At 40.8% G+C, this 24,992-nt stretch overlaps 1 protein-coding gene and 1 long non-coding RNA gene across 15 annotated transcripts in view; one reads left to right on the forward strand and one right to left on the reverse strand.

The window, feature by feature from the left end:
- The window catches only part of IRAG1 (inositol 1,4,5-triphosphate receptor associated 1), a 121,834-nt gene extending 101,133 nt beyond the window's left edge, over positions 1-20,701 (forward strand). For 11 of the 14 annotated variants that reach the window (XM_086677982.1, XM_086677983.1, XM_086677978.1 and 8 more), the window contains 5 exons: positions 1,342-1,406; positions 9,413-9,490; positions 10,422-10,538; positions 11,946-12,080; positions 17,267-20,701. In XM_086677982.1, the coding sequence (XP_086534108.1) occupies positions 1,342-1,406; positions 9,413-9,490; positions 10,422-10,538; positions 11,946-12,080; positions 17,267-17,510 (639 nt within the window). In that variant the 3' untranslated portion in view covers positions 17,511-20,701. The remainder of the gene's footprint in view (positions 1-1,341; positions 1,407-9,412; positions 9,491-10,421; positions 10,539-11,945; positions 12,081-17,266) is intronic. The other 3 variants (XM_086677980.1, XM_025928132.2, XM_025928129.2) reach the window with 1 other exon arrangement.
- LOC147576659 (uncharacterized) overlaps positions 1-24,992 on the reverse strand; it is a 205,288-nt gene that overhangs the window by 135,876 nt on the left and 44,420 nt on the right. Inside the window, exon 3 of the long non-coding RNA XR_015241020.1 lies at positions 3,727-3,857. This is a non-coding gene — a long non-coding RNA (uncharacterized LOC147576659). The remainder of the gene's footprint in view (positions 1-3,726; positions 3,858-24,992) is intronic.

Here is a 24,992-nt window from a genome sequence, read left to right on the forward strand (position 1 = left end):
TTCCTATATAACAAAATATTTTCTACATCCCAGGCTTTTGTGGATCTGGCTAATATTACGTCAAACTCTTCTAATTCTTTCTTCAGTTGCTTCTCTATTCTGTGTCCATGCCTAGCACTACTCTATAAGGCAACAATCTGATTGTGTAAGCAATAGATAAAATAGATTCGAGCTCTTTTGAGCCAATAGGTAGCAGTAGCTTCTTTCACCTCTTTTTCAATCATCTATGAAACTAACCTAAACTCCCAAACCACCCATTAAAACAAAGCAACCTAAAAAAAAAATTTTTTAAAGGAGCTTAGGGAGGGCCAGTTAGTGTGTTTAATAGACCTATTTCTGGTACTATACTAAATGTAAGAATATGTTTTCTAAATATACAGTTGACCCTTGAAAAATGCAGAGGTTAGGGACACCCACCCCCATGCAGTTAAAAACCCGCATATAACTTTTGATCCCCACAAAACTACTGATGATCCGAAGCCATAATTACCAATAACATAAAAAGTCAATTAACACATATTTTGCACGTTATATGTATTATATACTGTATTCTTATAATAAAGTGAGCTAGAGAAAAGAAAATGTTAAGAAAATCATAAGGAAGAGAAAATACATTTATAGTACTGTACTGTATCTATAGAAAAAAAAATCTGTGTAAGTGGGCCTGAGTAGTTCAAACCCGTGTTTTTTAAAGGTCAACTGTGTATTCCTTTAGGCTAAAAGTTGGCAACCAGGGATATGTGTTAAAATCACAGAAGGTACTTCTAAAACATTGCCCAGGCCTCATCCCAAGATTCTGAATTGGATCAGTACTTTAAAAAAATCTCCCCCAGGGGATTCTAAGGTGCAGCCAGATTTGAAAACCATTTCTTAACCCAAATCCATTACAACAAAACAATGTGGTAGTCCTGTGGAATTCATTATAAAGACATTTCTGATGGCTTGGGGTTTTAGGAATGACAGGGATCTCCTGAGGATTGTGCTTGGAGCTACATCTCCAGGGCAGTGATGGGCCTGTGTTTGGTAGGAGACCTGCTGATATTCAGTCCAAGTCAGTAAACAACCGTCTAAGAACTGGATGGCTCCCCTCCAGAAGGGAGCCTCAAGATGTAAATTCTTCACTCATGAAAACTTGGAAGAGGGGAAGTAAAAGGTGCAAGTTGCATGGGCCTCAGGGGGCACTAAGGAATGGAGCCCAATGTTTGGGCTTGATGCAGATTAGAAAGCAGGGGAAGAGGTGGGACGGCAGCAACCCCTTCCCAGCATTATCAGAGACCTAGCAGCTCTGGCTTCTTCCTTCCTAGCTGATCTTCAATTGCCTGTCTCCTATTTTTCATTCAGTCAGAATCAACCAATGGGAAAGGCAACCTACCTGCCACCTCAGCACTGCCTGCACTTTTGGAAAAGTAAGTTTGTTGATTTTCCTCTTAACTTTGGGGATCTCTGAGGAAATTTTCCCTAACTCACCTTTCCTCCCATACTTTACTCTTAAAAAGTGATGGAAAGCAAATTAAGTTCTAAGGGAACTGAGTGGGACTCTGAGACTCACAAAGATTTCAGAGTCAGTTTGCAATCTGGACCAGGAACATGCTATAGCTGAGTCCAAGTGTATCTCGATCTCAGAAGAGCCCAGAGGAGATGGAAACCTTCTCTGTTGGTTAGAATTCTTTGGGCTATGGATACAAGAAAGTCCCAACTCAAAGAGGCTTAAAAAGTAAGTCCAGAGGTAGATCATTTCCAGGTGTAGTACAGCAGGGCCCCAGCTCGGCCTCTACAATTTCCTTGCTTCTGCTCACTTTGTATGTTGACTTCATCAGCAGGCTTGTGGCAAATGGCTACTATTTTCAGGTATTCCATCCAGACATGAAAAGAATAACTGGACTATCTCTTCTCATGCTTCTTTTTTATGGACAAACCCAGAAACATTTTTTAAGTCTTCCTTAGTAAATTTGGAACATGGTTCCTTCCTAAACCAAACACAGGCTTTGGGAATGGGATTGTCATCATGGGCTTAAATGGTGCCCTGGAGATGGGGACAGAGGGTCAGTTTCCCATGAAGCAAGATGGCTCTGTGAAGAACAGTAAATTCCTGAGCAAAATCACATGGCTGTTAGGAAGCAGATAGGAGAGTGAGTTCTGGATTGGCAATGAATAGTGTCTGCTCTGCTTAATTTTTCTAGGCATCTATGCAATTTTCAGGTCTTTTCATCCTCAGCCAGAGCAAGGCAGGCTGTTTCTACACACTCAGAAGAGTTTATAACTTGCTTTTCAAATTCTTTCATTTGCTTGCTAGAAAACATCTGGATCACAGCTGTCACCTCTCAGAATTTTCCCTCGTGTCTTTTCTCACTTGGTAGAACATACACCTTTATTCTTCCTTCTTCTTTGTCTTAAGACAGCTTTAGTCCTTCATTTTTCATTGCTGTTAGAATAGTTTTGCTTGACTTGGCAAGGAAAGTCTATGTTGGGCCCCTTTTCATTATAGATAACCTCCCAAGCTCCCCACTCCCAGAATCAGTCTATTTTGCTCACCTCTCAGTATATGCAACCACCAACCTATCACTCCATAATGACTCATCCCACTTTAGTCTTGAAGTTTGTCTAGGAACTCCTCACTTTGATACCTCACCCTGTATAAGCTTACCGTTCCTTCATGTTGCATAGGGTACTTTTGTTTCTTTCTTTGTTTCCTTGGCTTCTTGATAATTACAAAGAAATTAAAAAGGGGTGACAAACTAACAACATGTGAAGTAACCAAGGTTACAGAAACTTACCAAGTCTGTAGAGTCATAATGTCTACTCCATGATCTCTCAATCTCTCCAAAAATGGTCACTTGATTCCCTGAGTGAAAAGCACACTAAAATTCTCCCTTCCAATCCTGCCTTTGGATACACAAACCCCTTCTCCAGAAGAGTCACCAATAAGGCTCTCCATTCTTAGCCTACAGAATCAACCAAGGCAAAAGATCTATGTCCTAACTCTTTGAAACAGACTCTAATCATGATGGATCAGGACCTGGACTCTGTAGAACTATTACTCAGGCCAGCTGAGAGCTTTGGTCTGAGGCAGTGGGGATCATCAAGAATCTGAGCTATCCTTGGTAGGAGAAAGTGAGATGGAAATTAAGGACAGCAAAGCATCAGCCCCAAATCAGAAATGACAACAGGATGAGGATCAGTAGTGGCATCACCATTCCAAGGGTGAGGATAGAGACAAGTCAAGCAATAAGCTCCAGGAAGGTATCTACAGTTCACCCTTTTCTATCCAAAGAGACCACCATGATATATTACCCATGCTGTGGCTATTGGGGATATACCCAGCCTATAAGGATGGCTGCAAAAAGGGGAGGACATATTCAAAGAGGAGGGATTCAAGACTAACAATAGCTTTTCTGCTCTAGATTTATAAAAGGTGCTAAGTGGTTTCTATCTGAATTCATGAAACTAGAAACATTAATAGATTGCCAACAGGCTAACAATGAGGCAATCTGTGACTGAAAATAAGTTCATATCTTCTATTCTAACACAAGTACAGTCAATTCTAGCTACCTTCTCCATAGTGTTAAAGAGAAAAAAAATACATTATAAGTTAATATACATTGTTTTCTAGATTGTTACAATGAGCTTGATTTAAAGTGATTTCACATTTCCCTAAGTATACAGTAACTAACTAAGCAGGAAGGGAAGTGACTAAGCAGGTGAAAAATGATAAGAAGATGAAATTACCTGTGGCTGCTTCTCAAGCAAATATCTGAGAGCTGATTGCACTGACCAATGTGATTTGAGAGAATTCTGAGTGTTGTTTTTGTAGGTCACCTCATAGTAAATTGTTCTTCACTCAACAAAAGTCTAGAGACCTGTAGAATTAGAGGAAGATATAGAGAGCAATATTTAAAGTTAATCTTAAAGATTAAAACAGAAAACAGAATAAAGCTCACAATGAGTTCCCCAAGTAGGAAGAGCTATTTATTCATAGACTTTTATTCTGTCATCCTCAACAATTAATCACCAAGGTCTAAGCATCTAGAATGCACTCAGAAGCTCACAGTCTAATGGGAAAGGCATATGGGAAACAGCCCAGTATAATACAATGTGATACCATAAGGAAGTACAGGTTGCTAAGGCAACAACACACAATGAGTGCCTTAACCCAGATTTCCTATAGGTGGGGGGAGGTGAGCCTCAGAAAATGTTTCCTCTAGGAATGTACTTTTAAAGTGAAGGCCTTTTGTTTCAAAGGGGCACATGCACCCCAATGTTTATAGCAGCACTATCAATAATAGCCAAAGTATGGAAAAAGCCCAAATGTCCATTAATGGATGAATGGATAAAGAAGATGTGGTATATATATACAATGGAGTATTACTCGGCAATCAAAAAGAATGAAATCTTGCTATTCACAACTATGTGGATGGAACTAGAGGGTATTATGCTAAGCAAAATTGGTCAGTCAGAGAAAGACAAATATCATATGACTTCACTCATATGAGGACTCTAAGACACAGATCAGATGAACACAAGGGAAGGGAAGCAAAAATAACATAAAAACAGCAAGGGGGACAAAACAGAAGAGACTCATAAATATGGAGAACAAACAGAGAGTTACAGGAGGGGGTGTGGGAGGGGGGATGGGCTAAATGAGTAAGGAGCACTAAGGAATCTACTCCTGAAATCATTGTTGCACTATATGCTAACTTGGATGTAAATTAAAAAACAAATTTAATTAAAAATTTAAAAATTAATTAATTAATTAATTAATTAAAAAAAAATAAAGTAAAAGCCTTTAAACCTGAAGGCTATGTAGTTTAACCAAGTGAACTGGAGTTTAACAATGTTCCAGGCTCTGAGGCAAGAAATGGAGTAGTCAAGGAATTATAATAATGATGGTGGTGATAATTACTATTATTATTTACAGCATGCTTACTTTATGCCAAGTCCTATTCTAGTTGCTTTACATCAATGATCTCATTTAATCTTTACAATACACCCCTGAGGTAGATATACTATCCCTATTTTACAAATGTGGCAACTGAAACAGAGAAATCACTTGCCTGAGTAGATAGCAGAACTCATGCTTTTAACCTCTTAATAGACCTTCCAACTAGAAGAATGGAAAGAAGTTCAGTATGACTGGAGACAACAGGATGCATTTAAAGGCTATTTTTATAAGAAGCCTTGTGAGCTACTGTGAATGACCTGATGACTGGCTGGCCATGGAGTAGTGTGGGGTGAGAGCAGAGAGTGTACACAGAGCAGTTCACTGAGGGATTAGAAAAATCATGGATGTTAATGATATATGGCATTAGTTTCATAAAAAGAGTCATTATAATGATATATCACAGAGAAATATTCACTATAATCTCTAAAATAAATACTTTTCTACATTTTTGAAGCAGCCAGGGTAAATTGCTTAAAGGCTCTATATGACATCAAATATGTATAGTAAACAACTCCCCTTTGCTGATAGTATTCTGGAATGAACTGGCCCTCCATCAACTAGTATTGTACCCCAGGAATCTGAGACTGAGTAACAGGAATAAGGAAGGTCTTCTAGCTTAGTTCCCCTGGCTGAGCTTGTCTGAGAGGGTCATGGCAATGGGAGTGGCTTAGAGACATCACTGAACCCAAAAAGGTAAGATCTGTCCACTGGAAAGAATTGCAGTCGCTTTCAAATATTGTTTACCACATACCTCCCAGTTAAACAATACGTTTTGACTAAAGAGGCCCTCGCATTACTGAGAACTGAGCACAATGACAAACATTTTTGACCCAATGGACATGAGAAAACAATGAGCCTCATTTTAATGAATCATCCCAGAGAGAAAGCATGCAAGAATTCAGGCTGGGAATAGATGCCAAGATCCATGAGTGTTTGGCCCAGAAATCTCTAGGGTGGGCACAGGCTGTGCTCAGCTCCAAGTTTACAGCCATGAATAGCGATTCCTTCGGCTCAATCCAAACACTGGGTTCTCAGGAAATAGCCATTTACAGAAAGTATCTGCCCATTTTACAAGATTAATAGGCAGATTGGATAAGCCACAGTGAAGCCAGTGTAACTCAACAAACACTTAAAGGCACTTACTGTATGCTAAGCACCATTATAATTCAAGTGCAGTCTCTCTCCCTGTGATCCCAGTCATATGGAGGATGGACATGTATATAAAACATAAAAATGCCCTCTTTCTGAGTTATGCTGTAACAGAAGTACCATGAGGACATAGAGGAAAGGAGAGATCACCTTTAAACAGAAGATACAGGAGAGGTGAGAACACTGGCAAAGCTTCCACAGAGGAGACGGTATTTGATCTGAGTCTTAAAGATACACAGCAAGAACCCTCCAGGTAGTTAGAGAAGATATGTAAGGAATGATTAGCTCAGTCTAAGAGTCTAGAGATAATAACAAACATTTTACATATTGTGTGTTTCCCCTACTTCCCACTCAATGTCCATTATTAAAACAAAGCCTCTCCCAACCCATCTCACATTCTAAACAAGCACCCTTTAAAAGAAGGGCAGTGTCTTAAGCCATGACCCAGCGTAAGGGCAAGAATAGCTTCACTCAGCAGGGATCGTGAAACCTCACACACCACTCAGAGCCCCAGAAAAATACTTCTATTGAAAGGGAGAGCTCAAGAAGTTGTGGGAAATGCACCTTGACATGAATTTAGAAGACCAAAGTGAGATTCCCAGCCAGGCCCACTAACCACCAATAATGTGAACTTACACAAGTCATTTGCCAGGTGTCAGGCTGCACAGGGTCAAATTCAAGCTTTACCACACACTGGTTGTGTAATCTTGAGCTGGTGATTTAACCTCTCTGAGCCTTGGTTTCCTCACCTGTCAAACTGAGAACCATAGTATTACCTATCTCATGGGTCATTCATGAATCTTAAGTGAAATCTTACCACAGAGCCTGATACATAAGATAAATGTTAGCTCTTATCATTGAGAGGGTCAAGTGAGAGGATGTATGTAAAAGCATGTTAAGAACTAAAGCCCCAGAAGTGAGCTGAGTCAGACAGGGTGATCAACTCAACCTGGGTCAGTTGAACTCTGGACAGAAGACCCATATGTTTAAAGGGTCACTGAAATGGGTTTCCTGGATCTACCAGGGAAAAGATTTAGTCTCCAGAGAGCAGTGACCTGAGGACAGTGAAAGTTTGAATTCCTTTGATTCTGAAATGTCAGAGTAATATAAATCAAGCTCTCCATTAAAGATGTAAATAATCACCTGGTATTTATCAGCTTGGATATTTTTATGGATCAGGTTTGAAAGAACCTCAGATTGCTCCCAAAATTTACCAATAAATTTGTTACATAACTAATTGTGATGATGATGATGATGATAATAAATATCAGTTGAGTAACATATTCCAAAAAATTTACTTATATTTTTTTTTTTTTAATGTTTATTTATTTTTGAGACAGAGAGACAGAGTGAGTGGGGGAAGGGCAGAGAGAGAGGGAGAAGGAATCCCAAGCAGGCTCCACAGTGTCAGTGTAGAGTCCAATGCAGGGCCTGAACTCGTGAGTGGTGAGATCATGACCTGAGCCAAAACCAAGAGTCAGACACTTAATTCACTGAGCCAGGTGCCCCTTCCGTTTCTTCACTAATTCCTATCCTACTATCATCAGGTACATATAATATTATCCTCATTTTACAGTTGAAGAATCTAAAGTTCAGTAAGAGTTAAGAATTTGCATATATTGGAGCTGGAATTTGAACCCATGTTTGCCTCATGTAGGTTCTTTTCCTCTACACTCCACTATCCTCCTTCATGCATGTTTGTCACTAACCTCTTGGGTTGTCAGCAGCAGGTAAAAGAAATTAAAAGCCTGATATCGCTATTTCATTTCTAATATATAAATATATTTCATAAAAGAATTGCTTTCCCTGCCCTTGGCTGTAACTATGTTTTTCTTCTCTGTTCCAATCATTTGCACAAATAGGAAACTGCACATTAGGCAAAGGTCACATGGAAGGGAGTGGATAATGTAATTTGCAAAAGGAGAAATGTTATGAATAGCTGATATTTTTAGAGTGTTATCTTTCTTGTTCACAATGGGTTTTGGTTTCCATCCTGATGAAATGTAAATTTTACAAGGTCTGAGGAAAACTATGAGGTGGGAAACTGATGCCAAGAATGAGAAAATATAAGGCTCACTCGTAAAGCCTATCTGAGAGGTGCGGGCAGATAGCAGCTGCGGTCTTTCAGAGTCCTGGCTGAAAAGCTCAGCTCACTGTTTTGCCTTGTTTGAGGGCTCCTCCAAGACATGACTCCCATTGGGATTTCAGACATGTAGGTGGGCTGCAGGATTTATAGGGGAGGCATGGCCATCAGGATACTTCCTTTAAACTCATGCTCCCATACTTCAAATGGACTCCTAGCACTGCCAGCCATCCTACTATGATTTTCTAGCATATTTGTTTTCCTCCTTCTCACATGACTCATTCATACCTTCTCCTCTCTTCTCAAACGTTCTTAGGCCTCTCTGCCACTCACTCTCAGCATATGACCTTGTCTTACTTACATTTTATAGAGAAAATTTAAGCTATTAGATAGGAACCCTCTCCTCTTCCTTCACCAGATCCCCAGCCCACCATCTTCAATCTCTTTCCTCCCTTTGGAGGAAAGTTTATCTACCTTTCTAAGGTAGGTCTTTCCTACCTCTCTTTTCAAATAATTTGTTCCTTTGGTCATCACCTTTCTCTCATCCCTACGACTGGAACATTTATATCCAAATTCAAATGTGCTTTCATCCCTTGACCCACTTCTTCAGCTATGTATCTTCACAACACACTCTTTTACTCTCCTTTCCAATCAAATTATTGTGTCTAGATCTTCCTCTTTCTCATCATTTCAATCTGTCTTTGGCTCCTATCATTTCACTAAAGCTCCTCTTGACCTCCATATTATCAAATCTAATAATCACTTTTTCTGGACTCATCTGACGTGGACTCTCAGAAGTGAATGTGTGACACACTTAACTCTTCCTCCTTGACATGCTCTCCTCTCTTGGTTCCCAGGACTTCACAACTCTTCTGGTTTCCACTTACCTCTCTGGCTGCTACTCCTCAGTCTCCTCTGTAGGTTCTTTCTCCACCTGAGCTAACAGCAGAGCTGCTCAGAGCTTGGTTCTGGGTCCTCTTCTGATGTTTCCTCATACTGTCTCCCTAGACAATCTTATCCATTCCCCTGGCTTTAAATGTCATCTATATTCTGATGACACCAAACGGTATCTCTAGCCTCTAGAGCTCTTCTCCAACTCACTTTGGTATATCCAACTACCTACTTGACATCTCCACCTGGATACTTCACTGGCATGGAAAATTTATCTTGTCCAAAAGCTAACTCCTGCCTCATTGCCTCTTTTTAGTTCTTCAAATATCTTTGCATCTTTTGTGTCTCAGGGTCTGCACATATCCTGCAACCTCCCCCGAGGATGATCTCCCCTCTGCTACAGATATGGCTGACTTTTCACCTTTCAGGTCTGTGTTTCAGTTACTCCACCTCAGAGAGGTCTTTTATGAGCATTCAATCTAAGAATATCCTCCCCTTATTGTTTTCTGCACCACAGAGTTTGTTTCTTTCATAAAAGTTATCACAATCTATAATTAACTACATATTTTTTTCCTTCCTCTTTTGGGGCATTCTCTCCCGCTAAGCTCATGTTGAAAAATGCTTTTTTTTTTTTTTTAATTATCTGATGTATCCCTAGCACATTGCAAGGTGCCTGTGACTTAGTCAGTACTCAGTAGATATTTAAATGAATGAAGCAAAAGATGGACTACAGGAATGGAATAACTCTGAACATTTTGGTCCACCTCCATCTTCCTAATCTAAGTGCTGTGGAGCTCCCAAAAACCATCTGTCCACTTATAGCATCTCCTGGAGTAAGAATAAAGGTGGATTTCAGAGCATGAAGAAAAAGGGACCTGGGATAATACCCAAACATTATTTGATGTTTGGATGTCTAGGGAGGGTTCTTGGGCGAGGACCTTTATAAAATCTTGTCTCAAAGTAGAAGGATTGAAATGAACTCAATCAGGGCGCCTGGGTGGCGCAGTCGGTTAAAGGTCCGACTTCAGCCAGGTCACGATCTCGCGGTCCGTGAGTTCGAGCCCCGCGTCAGGCTCTGGGCTGATGGCTCAGAGCCTGGAGCCTGTTTCCGATTCTGTGTCTCCCTCTCTCTCTGCCCCTCCCCCGTTCATGCTCTGTCTCTCTCTGTCCCAAAAATAAATAAACGTTGAAAAAAAAAATTAAAAAAAAAAAAAAAAAAAAAAAGAAATGAACTCAATCAAGAATGAGTTTCCTCACTTCTGATCAGGAATCAGGCCAAAGACATGGTTTGGTTTTCAGACACCGAGTCTTTCCCTGAAAGGACACCCTGTACTTCCTGTACTTCCCTCTTCTCACTAGTGGAAAGACAAATGCAGACCCAGATTGTGAAGCCTCTGCTCCCATGCCAACTTTGAGCTGCGTGGAGATTAGCCAGGAGACCACGGCCAGGATGGAGGAAGAAGCTTACAACAAGGGGTGAGTCAGACTTTGTCCACCCAGAGGTCACCTGGTAGGTCTCAGAAGATACCTTGCCATGTGCTTTTCCTGTTTCTTAGAGGATTTAGGGAAGAAACCAGTGGCCCTAGGACCTCCTTGCTTCAGTAAGGAACTACTGAAAAGAGCAGTACTGTTCCACAGGAAGGACAGGAGGAAGCAGGGTGAGAGGGTGTGGTTAGGCAATAATTAGACTGCCCTCTTTTTAGGCAGAAAGCCACCAGGATGCCACTGCTCAGAATGGTCTGGAACTAAGGCCCCTGGGTGGGTTCCTCTTGGTGGTGCCTGAGGCTTCCTGACACGTGCTCAGAGGAGTCATATTGCTACCAACAATCCCAGGAGCAGCTGTAACTCTACTTCTTAGAACTTCCCCTGTCATCTCTTCTTCCTGTAAACTGGAGTCCCCTCAACTTCCAACTGTCCCCTATTGAGCTTCAATAACACTGTGGCCCATTGTCAGTCACTGAGGGGACGGAGTACTGAGGAGGGCCCAAGTCCAGCCAGGTAGAGAATTATCTCTAACATAATTCTGGCATAGCATCCTTTTCTTCACATCCATTTCTACACATCCATTTCTTCACATTTCTGTGAAGAAAGTCTTCACAGCTTCTGAGAGAGACATAGCTTCCCACTTACATGGAACTTGTGGGCATCTATATGGCAGTCATATACAATGTGGTGGGATTCCCCTAGCCAAACTAAGCTTGCCTTAAACATTCAGCTGTAGGACAATCAAAAAGAATATGTTCAGGGTAATACTGATCCTACAAGAATAACATCAGAAGGATGTCTCTTTGGAAGCCATCTTTTTACCCACAACTATCCTCTATACTAAGCATGTATGGGGGTAAATACCTCCTTTGACTTTGTAAACATTTACTGAGTACCTCCCTAGGCCTAGTATGTGCTTATCACTTCCATAAAACTTCCCAACAAGCTATTGTGATGGGTGTCACCTTCCCTAGGTCAAGCTATATGCCTGGCACTGCCTCAAAACATTCCCATAGCCATGAAATGGGGGCCACCCTGTCCATTTTATAGGTGAAAAGCTGAAGCATCCAGGTTACACAGAAAGCAAACACACTGTTCTCCCTGCTGAATATTTTGTAGGATAAGAACCCAATCAGGAGACTCTGCACCTACATTTTTCCCTGTCAATTTTGCCACATATTCACATATAAACAGGAAAGATGAGTGAGGAATGAGGGGAAATTGCACTGACATGAGCCACCTTGGGATTCAGTGGAGCTTCCCAGCTTTTTCCTGTTGTGTAGAACTACAGGAAGTGTATAATTATTGGAGGTGTTCAAGTTCCCACCTCTAGGAACTCAGGAAAGGATGCTCTGTGCCTCGCCTTTCTAGACTCCATTGTTCCTTTTCACCCTGCAGATACCAGGAAGGTCTAAAGAAGACCAAAGAGCTTCAAGACCTGAAGGAAGAGGAAGAAGAACAGAAAGGTGAGAGTCTTGAGGAAGCTGAAGAGGCAGAAGAAACTGAGGAAGAGGAAAAGAACCAAAGAAGCAGGTTGGAGCCCTTGCCATTGCTGAAATGGGTCACAATTTATTTAACTGCACAGCATCCTGAGAGGTGCTACTCCAGGGCAACAGTGGGTCTAGGGTCCAAGTGAGCAGCCAATAGAAACCAAGAAGGGCACTTATTTTGGGAAAGAAGCAGAGGAAGGAGCCAAAATAGTTAAAAAAGAAATGTTTTCAAGAGCTGAGGGGTCAGAGGTGGTCAAGAGTGAGGCCAACAGCAATCAAGAACTTAGGACTAAGAAACTGACTGGAGTCCCCCCTAGCCCAACCACAGTTAGCTCATTTCCCAGATATTCCCATGAAAGAGCCAAGGTTAAGGGAGCTGTCATGAAGCCTTAGAGGTGGTTTCTTACAGGAACAGGAGCAGAGAGAACACATAGGGGTAGGAGACCCACTCAACTCATTGGCAAAGGTGAGTCTCCAACAGGTTCCACTTGGATTGGAAATACTTGGGCTTTCTTTTTTGATATACTTTATACTTCGAGTGTCTGTTTCCCTAAATCGGGGGAAAACATTAAACATGTAAACAAATATTGAATAGATCCTGCATCTTGTCCTAATTGTGCCCTCATAAGGGTCCTGGATTTTAACCATAGCCCCAATTTCATACATTCTGCCTCACTGTTTCTATTAGTCTTCAGTTTTGATTTTTAGAAATGTGGTTATAGAAAACCTGGAACACTTCATTAAAATCTTTGTTTTTAGACACCCCCCTCCCGGGCTATCTTGGAGTCCAGGGTGGCTCCTGCCAAAATGATAATTATCTATTCAGCGGCTAAAATTCAAACAGGGTATGTGTCTGTGCCTCATTGCTTGACCAGTTAGTTTGAAATCACATGTGTGCAGTGAGTAAGTTAATAGAATAAAGATTAGAAGTGAGACAGATATGCTTCAAAGCACATAGGAACAGTCAATAGAGCCCATTCGGTGGAAGATTCAGCCAGAGTGAGAGGTCTCAGCCTGCATGGGTCAAGCCTAGTGTTCAAGGGAAGAGCAGTCTAGGAGAGCTGGAGAAAATCCTTCCCTGTTGAAAGCAAACCTATGCTAGGATGCACCATCTCCCCTAATGAAAGAACCCCTAAGTTTTGACAGTGAAAGCACAGTCCCTACTCCAAGCAACTGGATTCTAGTCTCCTTACATCTCTCCCTCTTGGGGGTCCCCTGCTCTTATTTATTTTATTTTATTTTTTTTAATTTACATCCAAATTAGTTAGCATATAGTGCAACAATGATTTCAGGAGTAGATTCCTTAAGGAATCTACCTCTGCTCTTATTTTTTAGAGATCACTACATTTTTTTAGAGGTCACTTTAATGTAGTCAAGCCCAGGCCTGGACAACAGCTCTTTCTTTGGCTTCTTTGAATACAGCTAAGACAGGCTAGAACTTCTAACACTTCCACATACCAAGAAAGAACAAAAGAAAATTAAATAGGGTACATGGGATATAAACAGTTTGGTTTACAAAGCACAGGACTGGAATCCTTATCTAGCTAATTTGATCTCAGCCAATGAGTAGCTCTGTCCCATTTTGTGAAACCGCAGGGGAAGTAAGTCTGGGCCTGAGTCCCTCTCTGTCTGTCTCCTGGTCAGCAGCACATGGCAATGGCTGTCTTTCACATCCATCATCCAAAAGTGTCCTCTTGGTCCTGCCAATCCTGAGAGGACTTGTTCTCTCTCCTAACCTTTTCTCCCTCCTCGATTTACTTTTTGATCTTGAGAACATGCTTGTATCTTAAATGATGGATACCAGACATCAGCACAGCCTTCAAAAGTGTCCTTGTCCTTCATTACAGGGGTGTAGCTTCCCCTTTTCAGGCCCAGGGTGTGGCATCATCTTCTCTGTAACAACTAACACTGCTAGCATATGAACTGCCTGCTCATAGTTATATAGAGCTCCTTCCTCACCTGTCACCAAAGGAGACTGGCTCTGAGAGCCTGTTGTCTTCAATGCCAGGCAATCATTCCTGAGTCCTGTAGACATATGGTTGCCTGCAGGCACCTGCACTCAAACATGATTTTCCCCATGAAATTTTGGCATTGCATTAATAAGGAAGGTCTAAAGTTATTAAAAGTTCCACATCCTAATTAATGTATTTTAAAAATACTGGGCTAACCCCAGCAGTGAACCTTAGTTAAGAGATTCCACATCAAACACTATAGTCTTTTTTGTCTGAATTTCTCCTCTGTTATAATAATATACAGTTGACCCTTGAACAATGTGAGGGTTAGGGGTATCCATCCTCCACACAGTAAAAAACCCAAGTATAACATTTGATTCCTCAAAAACTTACTACTAATTGCATACTGTTGACCTAAAGCCTTACCAATAATAGTTAACACATATTTTGTATGTTATACATATTGTACAGTGTATTTTTACAATAAAGTAAGCTTGAGAAAGGAAAATGTTATTAAGAAAATTGTAAGGAAGAGAAAATACATTTACAGTACTATATTGTATTTATTTTTTTAAATGTTGCATAAAAGTGGGCCCATACAGTTCCAACTTGTTCAAGCATTAATTGTATAATAATGTAATCTGTTATAAATAGTATTTTCTGGAGTATCAGCTTAAATGAACATAGGGTGAATCAACCCAATATCTTAACTATATTAAAATAGAGAATACAGTCTTCTGACATTTATATGATACATTAAACAAGAGAAACAAAGTGCAATAGAAAATGTTAGCCTTTTCTGCCTATTCAAATCTGCTCCATGGGGTTAAGATAATGTTAGGCAGATTCCTTTACTTTTCCAGTAACTCTCAGAAAGCAGAACTCCTCTTGTCAAGTTTAAGTTCCAAGAATAATCTCATTTCATTAATTAAAATAGCCAGTTCCCTAAAATAGTCAAAAGCCTGAACTTAAAAATTGAACCTCTTTTCTCCCCCAACTCGTCTGCTTCAAGAAGAAAGCCTATATAGCAGGCAGGGGAGCATGGTTTCTTTGTCTCTACCCTCCCCCCTGCCTAAGCTTCACCAAATGCAGCACCTGACTCTCTAGAATCAATTCTGGGAAAGGGAATTGAGATGAAGGGGTAGGAAAGGTATTACTTGAATTGTACTGTGAGCAGGCTCCAGGGCTTGGCAGGGGTTTAAAGCTGACTTGCTGACTTTGATTGGTGTATTGCTTTATGGTACCTCTAGAGAAAACTACTCCTCCCACCTCCCAGCATACACACACGTTCACACCGTGGCTGAGATCCGCTCAGCTGCTGGTCCCTCTATGAGGTTGAATGCATGTCTTTTAGCTAGCTGGCCACTTAAAATCCCTCTCAGTCCTCAGGTAGCTGGAAGTATATCTTTACTGTTCAGCTTTTAGGTAGAAATCTTGAGCAGGATCTGTGATGCCCCAAGCCATCTCTCCTTATCCTAACTATATCCAGTCAAGGTGAAACATGTACCTTTGGCCCACTATGGGTAGGATAGTTTTCTCTATCATGGCCCACTATTCTGATGCCATCAAGCACATCAGAAAGATTTTTGCTCTTCGAATTGCTCATGTGTGAGGCACACACCAGTCCACTGTGTCCCCCAGACCTCAACATGTTGAATTCTCCAGCAGTGTCTCTGAAGCCCCTCTCCCTAGGCCCAGGTGAAGGGGAAGCCACTTCACCCCTCCCTATAGGAGATTTAAAAAAAATTGATTTCCACAGGGATTCCATTTCTAATCTAATTCTATTTCTTATTCTTTTATAAGCTAGAAATTGGGGACCAGCTAAGGGTCACAAAGCTAGATCTTGGCATCCTCCTCTGAAGTCCCACTTAAGAGTAGGATCACAGTGGGATTCTCCCAACCCTAGATGCTTGTTTTGGAGCATGGAATATGGCCCAAAAGGACTGCATTTTAGCATCCAATTATATCTAAGTAGAAACTAAGGACTCTAAATAGGGATGAAAGAAAAAAATCTTCCATTTCCAAGCTATCCCTTCCCAACAGTTGTGAAAATGGCCAGTGAATTTCACCTCAGCTAATGTGCGCTGTTTGGCTTTGCTTAACTCTTCCTGAAACAATCATTGAATAGTTTACATGTGGAAGAGAAACCAATCAGTACCTTAGCATCCAAGACAGGCACTCAGAGCCTCTGGTCTCTTTCCAAGGAAGGTATTTGTTGAGTTTTTTCCATGGGTCATTAAGCATATTTTTTCTACAAACTATATTAGAGCTGTCTACTTCTCAGCAAATGGCCCACATATTTTGGTATCTACATGAGCCTTCAGAAAGCCTTCTTGTCACTTTTCTCACCTCCTCCATTTGGTGATCCTCAGTAACCTTATTTTTTACATTATTATAAAACATAGATCAGGGATTAGAAACAGGAAAAAATTCTAGCCTAATGAATGTGTGCAGGATTTCTCTACAGAGCTTGAAGAATAGATTCTGTAAAGCAGGCCATATGACCAAGTGTCTTTTCACTAGGCTACAAAGAGAGAGGGGAAGTTGAAAGGCAATTGGGAAGAGAGCAAGAAGGAAAGGGGGAATGACGCAGCCAGAAAATGGAGAGGGAGACAGATGAAAGGGAAGGAGGAAAGAGAAAAAAGAGAGTGGAGAAGGGAGAAGAAGAAGAAGAAGAAGAAGAAGAAGAAGAAGAAGAAGAAGAAGAAGGAGAAGAAGGGATTAATGAAGAGAATGAAGACTAATGGTGTTGAGAAAACATCTGGAATAAGCCACTGAGAGGTTGCTAGAGGCTACTAGTCTTCTGGTTGCCCCTGGGATGGTTATAAGTGAACTCTTGAGGTTGATTTGGTTCCTTGTCATTTATCATTGAACATGGAGGGTCTTCTAAGGGTTTAGCACAGTTCTTCTATTCTGAACACAGTCAGATGTGGAACAAAATATGCACTGGAGCACGGAGACAGGGGACAGAGTAGAACTTGAAACTGATCACTAAATAACACTAAGTGCAGAAAAGATGCTGGTCCCATCTGCATGCAAGGGAGTGTGGGTCAGCTAACCTTGTATCCTGGGGTTGGGAGAGTTCAGACATTAATGATCATCTCATGAATAGATCAGGGTATGTATGTATGTATGTATGATCAAACAAGTAAATGGAGTATTCTAGCCCAGGAGCTCCCAACATCAAGGCTATGGACTGGTGGCATCAGAATCACCTGGGGAAAATTTTTAATGTGCCCAATATACTAAGCCCTTCTCCTATTTTTTCATTTGACAGCAAACTTGAAGAATTGGTTCATTTCTTACAAGTCATGTATCCCAAACTGTGTCAGCACTGGCAAGTCATCTGGATGATGGCCACAGTGATGCTGGTCTTGACTGTTGTGTTGGGACTCTACAGTTCCTATAACTCTTGTGTGGAGCAGGCTGATGGGCCCCATGGGAGATCAACTTGCTCGGCAGCCCAGAGGGACTCGTGGTGGAGCTCAGGACTCCAGCATGAGCAACCTGCAGAGCAGTAGGAAACCTGACACCCAGTCAGTGCCCTGCTCCAGCACATAGCTGACTGCTCTTTTCCCAAGCATATGTTTCAGGCCAGTTGTGGGCATGCTGGCACCAGCCTATCAGGAAATAAGCAGGGTTCTTTCATACTCAGCAACCATGTGGGAGCTATGCATACACAGTAACTGATGTTTTTGGAGGATCAACAAAACTGCCCTGGGAACACTTCTGGCGGATGAAGTCACCTTCACCAAGGAACTCTAACAGAAGGGAAAGTCATCTGCCCCTAGCTCAGATGGCAGGGGGAAATAAAACACCTTCACTGCAGAAAACAGTAAGAAGTTCACTCTCCCTCCCCTTTTTCCTCTCTGTAGTCAGAAATCAAGAAGAATTATGCCCAAAGGCTAACTCTGACTTTGAGGATCAGACCTAGAATTTGGAGTCAACATGAATATCATCCCATTTCCCATCTCATTCTCACTGACTCTTCTTCAGCCTCCCTGCCTCCCCTTTGGAACCAGAGTTTCTCTTTACAGAAGTAGAGAAGGTTTCTCAGAAAAATATTTAGGCTGAATTTAGATCAGTGCTTGAAATGAAATGGGAAGATGTGAGTTAACATATATGCATCTGTATGCACACACAGCACACACATACACACAGCATGCATGTGCATGAAGCCAACAACCCTCCAAACGTGTGCTCTAGGTGTGTGTTCTGGATAAAACAACCCACAGATTTTTCACTAGGTGTGAGGCAGTCACCAGGCACCTGTTCAATGAGCTCTCCACATTGATTTAAGATGTTTGAAGACACTGAAAACTCATGGCTGCAACAGTGAACTTGGTGGTCGCCATTTCAAGTGCTAATTCTAAGCTGTTGTACAACAGTCTATTCCCTATTTGTCCTCTACCATTGAGAACCCACCTCTCATGTGTGATTTCAGCCCTCGTGTGCCCACAACCACATGTGCAGTTGCACCTTAGTGCTTCAGTTCAAATGGGTTTCCAACCCAAGTACACATTTCAGAGCATTCTAATTGTTCAGCATAAAACTGAGGGAGCACATCCCATTTCCAATTTGACTTCTTGCTCCACCTTTACAGCCACTGCCTTCATTCATCCCTTATCAGTTTTGAGGGGTGTTGGTTTCTTGTGGGTTTTATTGTTCTGCTCTTGTTTTTGTTTTGTTGTTGATGTTGTTTGTTTTGTTGCTAACACTCATATAGAACTTACTATGAGCCAAACACTGTTCTATGTATTATATAGGTATTAATTCATTTAATCCTCAAAAAAAAAAAAAAAAAAAAGAAAGAAAGAAAGAAGAAAAGAAAAGAAAAAACAATGAGGTGGGTACCACCCTCCCCATTTTCAGATAAGGAAACTGAAGCACAAAAAAACACAACTAACTTGCCAAGGACATCCAGTTAGTAAATTATGGGCCTGGAACTCATATCCAGGCAGACTGGCCCCTGCACAAAATTGCCTTTTCCAATGGTCTCCTAACTGCATGCCTTATGTTTCACTCCCACTTCCCCAAGTAGCCCTCCAACCACTCCAAACTATTTCTGGTTCCCAGACTAAACTGTTTTCTCATAGTTCTGTTCCTCCACTCACTAGTTTTTCTTTTGCCATTCTCCTCTTTTCTGCTGGTCACCCTTCAGGACCAAGTGCAAAAATTATCCCTGACGCACAGGCTTTGATGACTTTCCTCCAACTTCCTACCATACCCCACATAATAGGTTACACCCTCCTCTGCTGACACTTTTTAAACATCTTTATTATTTACTGTTGTGACAGTATATCACAATGACTTATTTAAGTGTCTGTCTCCCTATTTTTCCTCAAAGACAAGAACCATATCTTACCCATTCTCTGGGGTAGGTACCTAGCATGGTGGCTGCTGATGTATGGGAGGGTGTTATTAAGTGTTGATCAAAAGAACAAGTGAGCATTCAAGGTTGTGGAGAGTAGCCTGGGGAAGCTGACATTTTGCATACCTCCCAGTTCTAGCACCATCATTGCCACTATCTCAGTGAGAAAAATAACATCTTTATTAGCTTCAATTTATTCTAATATTTTTCAGTCCACTCTGTGAGAGAGCAGAAATGAGACCTAACTAGCAACACAATTTCCAAGCTCAAGGACTGGGCTTGATGCAACCACTCCTTTCAGAAAGACCCACCTAGATCAGCCCTACTATAAAACAGCATGCTGTTGTTGCGGAGGGGGAAGGGGTGGGGAGCAGGGGCGGGGAGGGTAATGGCATCCTTTACAGTGACTAAAAAACCACTGTGGGAGAAGCCCAAGCCAGGGTTGACCAAGAAAGTGCCATTAAGGTAAAGAGGTGTAGATCAAAGCAGAGGGACTTTGGGGATTTGGATGGATGGTTTTCCCTGCCTATTCCAGGGGGACTGGACACACTGAAAAATCTTTTAGGCCCTCAGAGCCACAGACACGATGCAAATGGAGCTCCAGAGACAGTAGCTGTGGGGCAGGACTCTATACTGGCAATGTCCAGTCTTAGCCTCCCTTATAGAAGGACCAGGCTGAACTGGCCCATTGTCCACTTGGCCACAGGGTTCCAACCTTTGTTACCAATTAAAACAAAGGTCAGGAGAACAGCTACAGTGAGCTCCTGAACCTCCAGATGCTCCACAGAAAAACCTTCAAGAGTACTTCCAGACATAGGCCCTCACCCAAAGTGCTCTATGAGTAAGAGAGGTTGAAGAAAAGAACTGTAAGAGTAACCACATTTACAAGGGCATTCCTGAAAAAGTACTCACTGGCATTTCTTTTTTGAAAAGCAAAGATCGATCTGAAGCAGTTGGGATGTTTCCAAAGCAACAATGAAATGGAGAGAAATGGCCCCTGTATTTCCAATGGTGATATTGATCTAAAATAAAAATTCCCCTCAAAATGTCTCTGAAGTCTGACATTTCTGCTTAGCCCTAGGACTCTGGGTGCCTACCTTGAGTTTCAGAGTGATGTGTTGTTTGTGTCATTTTTGTTATCACTTCTTAAAAGGGCCTTCACTTTCTGGCTACCACAAAATCCTGTGTACAGCCTGGAAGAGTAAATGGAGAGGGAGATGCTGGATTTATGTATAACTGACTGTCAGTTCCTAATGTTAAACCTCACACAGGTGTGCTAGCATTAAACTACAGAGTGTCACATACCTGAGTTTGAAAATAAAAGCACCTTTCCAAACCTTTTGCAGTAGCCAAATGCCTCCTCATTTTCTGGAGCTAAGCCACAGTCTTACCCCAACCCTGAGTCAGATCCTCTTGGATATTAGTGCCTCCCAGAACCAAGCCAAAAGTCCCCAGCCCTTGGGTCACTATACTATAGGTTACCTCTTAGGGGCTGAATTGGTTCTTTTCTCTCTCCACTTCCTCATTCCTGATACTAGTTTCCTACACCTTCCTGGTTCATGATTTCTTTTTCGGGTATACAATACAATGATTCAACAATTCCATAGATTTCTCAGTGCTCATTGAAATAGTGTACTCTTAATCCCCTTTATTTCACCCATCCCCCTTCCACCTCCCCTTTGGCCACAACTAGTTTGTCCTCTGTACTTAAGAATCTGTTTTGTGTGTATGTCTCTTTTAATTTTTTTAAATTAATACATTTTGCTGTGCTAGAGACTGCTAAATTTTCACCAACATGATTTCCACAGCTAGACTACATTTTTCAGTTTTTCTTGCAGCCAGATGTAAGGGAATATAGACCCTCCAGATATAATTTCCTAAAAACAGACTCTCCTACCCAATATTTCACATTGCCTTTATTCCCCCTCTGCCTACTAAATTCAGAGGATTTAGTTGGGGACCTGAGGTCTAAGAAGATGTCAGGACCACTAGATGGAAGCTGGATCTTTGAATGGCCACTCACAGAATTCAACTGTGACATAAGCAAAAAATCAAATAGGGTATTAAGCCACTGAAATTCAGGAATATTTGTTCTAGTAGTTAGCCTACTCTGACTAATGTATAGATTTGAGCCAGAAATGGGGTGCTTCAATGGCAAATTTGCAAAATATGAGGCATTGGTTTAGCAGTCAAGTAGCAAAAAAACAAGAAAACTAATATCAGGAGCTAGAATTATGGTGACGCATGTAGTGAATAAAACAAAAATACTTGGCAAGGGGTTACCAATGATAACTTGAAAGGCAGTCCATGGGCAGCCTATAGCCCTAGGAGAAATGGTCAGAATAAGCCCAAGTATTGAAGTATGTGATCCTTTATTGGCTGCCTTTGGCAAGGTATTGTAAAAAAAAAAAAATGCACTCAGGAAAAAAATGGCTATTTGGAAGTGGAAAAGAAAAAAGAATACATATTTTTAGATTGAAGGGTTAGAAAGCCTGTTTCTAAACTCCAAACAGTAAGGATAAAAATAGCTTTCAGTGGGAAAGAACCAATAAAATTTTTCAGTTGAACTCAAATCAACTCAGCCTATGGCAAAGGCCAGATTAAAGATGTGTCCCTTCCACCTGTAATTTCAAATGAACTCAGTGTAGGAACCATTAAATTAAAGAAAGAGTGGGATGGAGCTGAGAAAATAAGGAAATACATCTTGAGAATTATGACTGAGAAAGGATTTGGGGTATGATTATTAGCACATGGAATCAAATGAAAACAAAAGATCAGAAATCTAGGTTTGTGAGGGAATTGTACTTTCAAAGAAACACAAGCCAAGATGGAAAAGTTCAATTGTTTAAATTAGAAAACAACTTTTGCCATCTTCAGCTTACAACAACAGAAGGTAGACTACTACCTCCTACCCCCGCCACAGGAGGGCATACTGCTTGATCTAGCTCAAATATGGCCAAGGATGATTATATACAATGAAGGGCTATAGAGGTCAGTGGACATGGGACATAGGAGTTTCTCCCAGAAAGCAGAATCAAGATCTAATCAAAGGTAAGTAATTGTAGAAAGAATTTGTAGAATTTCCCCCTCTCCAAAATGTCCCATCCCAATCCCTGAAACCTTTGCATATGAAATATCACTCCTGTAATGTAATATGGTAAAGTTGACCTTAAAATAGGGAAATCACCTCAGGGGGCCCAATGTAATCACATCAGCCCTTAAAAGCAGAGAGCTTTCTTTGGCTAATGGTAGACATGAAGGTCAGAGAGATTAAAGGTATGGGAAAAACCCAAAGAGTCATTGCTGCTTTGAAAATGGAATAAGTCAGATGAGAAGAAAAGCAGGCAGCTTCTTGAGCAAAGAATGGACCCCAGTTGACAGCAAGCAAGCAAATAGGGACCTCATTTCTACATCATCAAGGAAATGAATTCTGCCACCAACCTGAATGAGCATGAAAGTGGATTCTTCTCCAAGACCTCCAGGTAAGAGCACACCACAACCTACACCTTGATTTTAATCTTGTGAGACCCAGTGCAGAGAACCCAATTGAGCCCACCCAAACTTCTGACCTGTGGAACTCTAAGATAGTATAAAAGTGTTGTTTTAAGTTGCTAAGTGTACAGTAATTTCTTACATGACAATAGAAAATTAATATAGTGGCTTTTATACTGACTCTTCATTAGTATTCCAGGGTGAAGTCCTGTATCTCCCATTCTTTTCCTTTACACATGAGATTTTTTTTTTGTATTGTCTATTTACTAGTTACTACATTCCACTAACAAAAGTTCTGGAAAATTGAATTGAAATCCTTGGGGTGCTTAAGGCCAGAAAAAAAAAGAGCTTCACATTATTCTGGTTTTTATATTACAGAAGATATTGAAATCTTTGGAAAGACCTTAAAATTTAAAGATAGAATAGTTTAATGCAGTTAAGTGTCCAACTCTGGATCTCAGCTCAGGTCTTGACCTCAGGGTTGTGAGTTCAAGTTCCATGTTGGGCTCCACACTGGGTGTAAAACTTACTAAAAAAAAATGTTTCAGGTAAGCTTTTTTCTGTATTATTTTTTGCAAATTTTACTTCCAATGTAGTTAACATACTTTATATTAGTTTCAGGTGTACAATACAGTGGTTATTCAGTTCCATATTATTACTCAGGTGTTCATCAAGATAGTCCCCTTCACCTGTATCACCCATCCCCCCCACTTATGTCCCCTCTGGTAACCATCTGTTTAATCTCTATAGTTAAAAGTCTTTTTTTTTTGGTTTGTCTCTTTTGTGGGATCTACACCCTTGGTACAGTCTCCTTTTTACTCTCTGCAGATCCTGGGTTGATCTTTCTTTAATATATATCATTTTTTTTCTTTTCCTACAGTCTGGTAAAATAGTAGGAAAGTTTTATTACTGTTCAATCCTCTCAGATTTTTGATAATGTTTTTTTCCCAATTCACGAACACATGGGATATTTTGTATTGAGGTCATCCAGATCCTGCTTGATCATTACATTTAGGGGGAAGAATCTAACATTTTTAGCTCATAGGTCACCAAACCCCAAGTGCCACAGGTGAACCTGATAGGGAAGACTGGGCATAATTCAGAAATCAAAGACTTTGAGCTAGATGGAATTCTGCATTGGTTCCCTTGAGAATAGTGTTTATATTCTATGTGTGGGAGGCATAGCAAACCCTATATGAGGTAGATAAGAAGGGTAACTGCTATGTGTTCACCAGATCACTTTTCCATTTGTTCCTTGGCACACAGATAGATTATATTTTCCAGACTCCCTTGCACTTAGATGGGAAGATGGGACAGAGTTCTGGCCAATGGGAAGTGATACAGCTACTTCCAGGCCTGGTCCCTAAAGTAATTTCCAGCACAATTCTCCACACTTTCTTCCTTTATTGCTGGCTCAACCAAGAAGATCTTGGGGGAGGGCTCTAAGGTAGTAAGTAGATAATGGTAGAGCTACAACATCTCTGAATAACTGTGTGTACAAAATCTCCTCAGCACAGTCTCCACCACTACCACCACCACCACTGTCAGCCATTGGATTATGACATAAGACAAATGAACTTTTAATTTCTAAGGCACAGAGATTTGGGGTTAGTTATAGCAGTTAGACTACACTGACTAATTTATTTGCTTATCTACATATTTTAGAAAAACAACTAATCCATATAATATCAGGTACCATAGAATTATATTGCTATGTAACTTTTAAGTTCAGATAATTCAACTCTCTTATTTGACAGATGATAAAACTGAGGCCCAGAGAAGTTTAAGTCACTTGCTCAAACTCACACAGAAAATCAGTGTAAGAACTTAAAGCAAAATTTAGATATTACCCCTCAGTCTAGTACTCTGGGTTGTACTGTATTTCCATCTTTCATGCAATATTTCAAAATATCTACTCTATTTGAACTTTTATTTGCATGTATCAGATTAAATATACCTTGCACTCTTATGTGCCTATCTAGGGAATAAGAAAATGGGTTGGTTTGAATGCCACATTGGCCCAAATGGATCTAACAGATATATTCAGAATATTCCATTCTAAAAGAACAGAATACACATTATTTTCAGGTGTACATAGAACATTCTCCAGAATAGACTACATGTTAGGCCACAAAATGAG

This window comes from Puma concolor, chromosome D1, assembly GCF_028749965.1.
Source record: "Puma concolor isolate L17-30 chromosome D1, mPumCon1.1.hap2, whole genome shotgun sequence".
Lineage (NCBI taxonomy): Eukaryota > Metazoa > Chordata > Mammalia > Carnivora > Felidae > Puma > Puma concolor.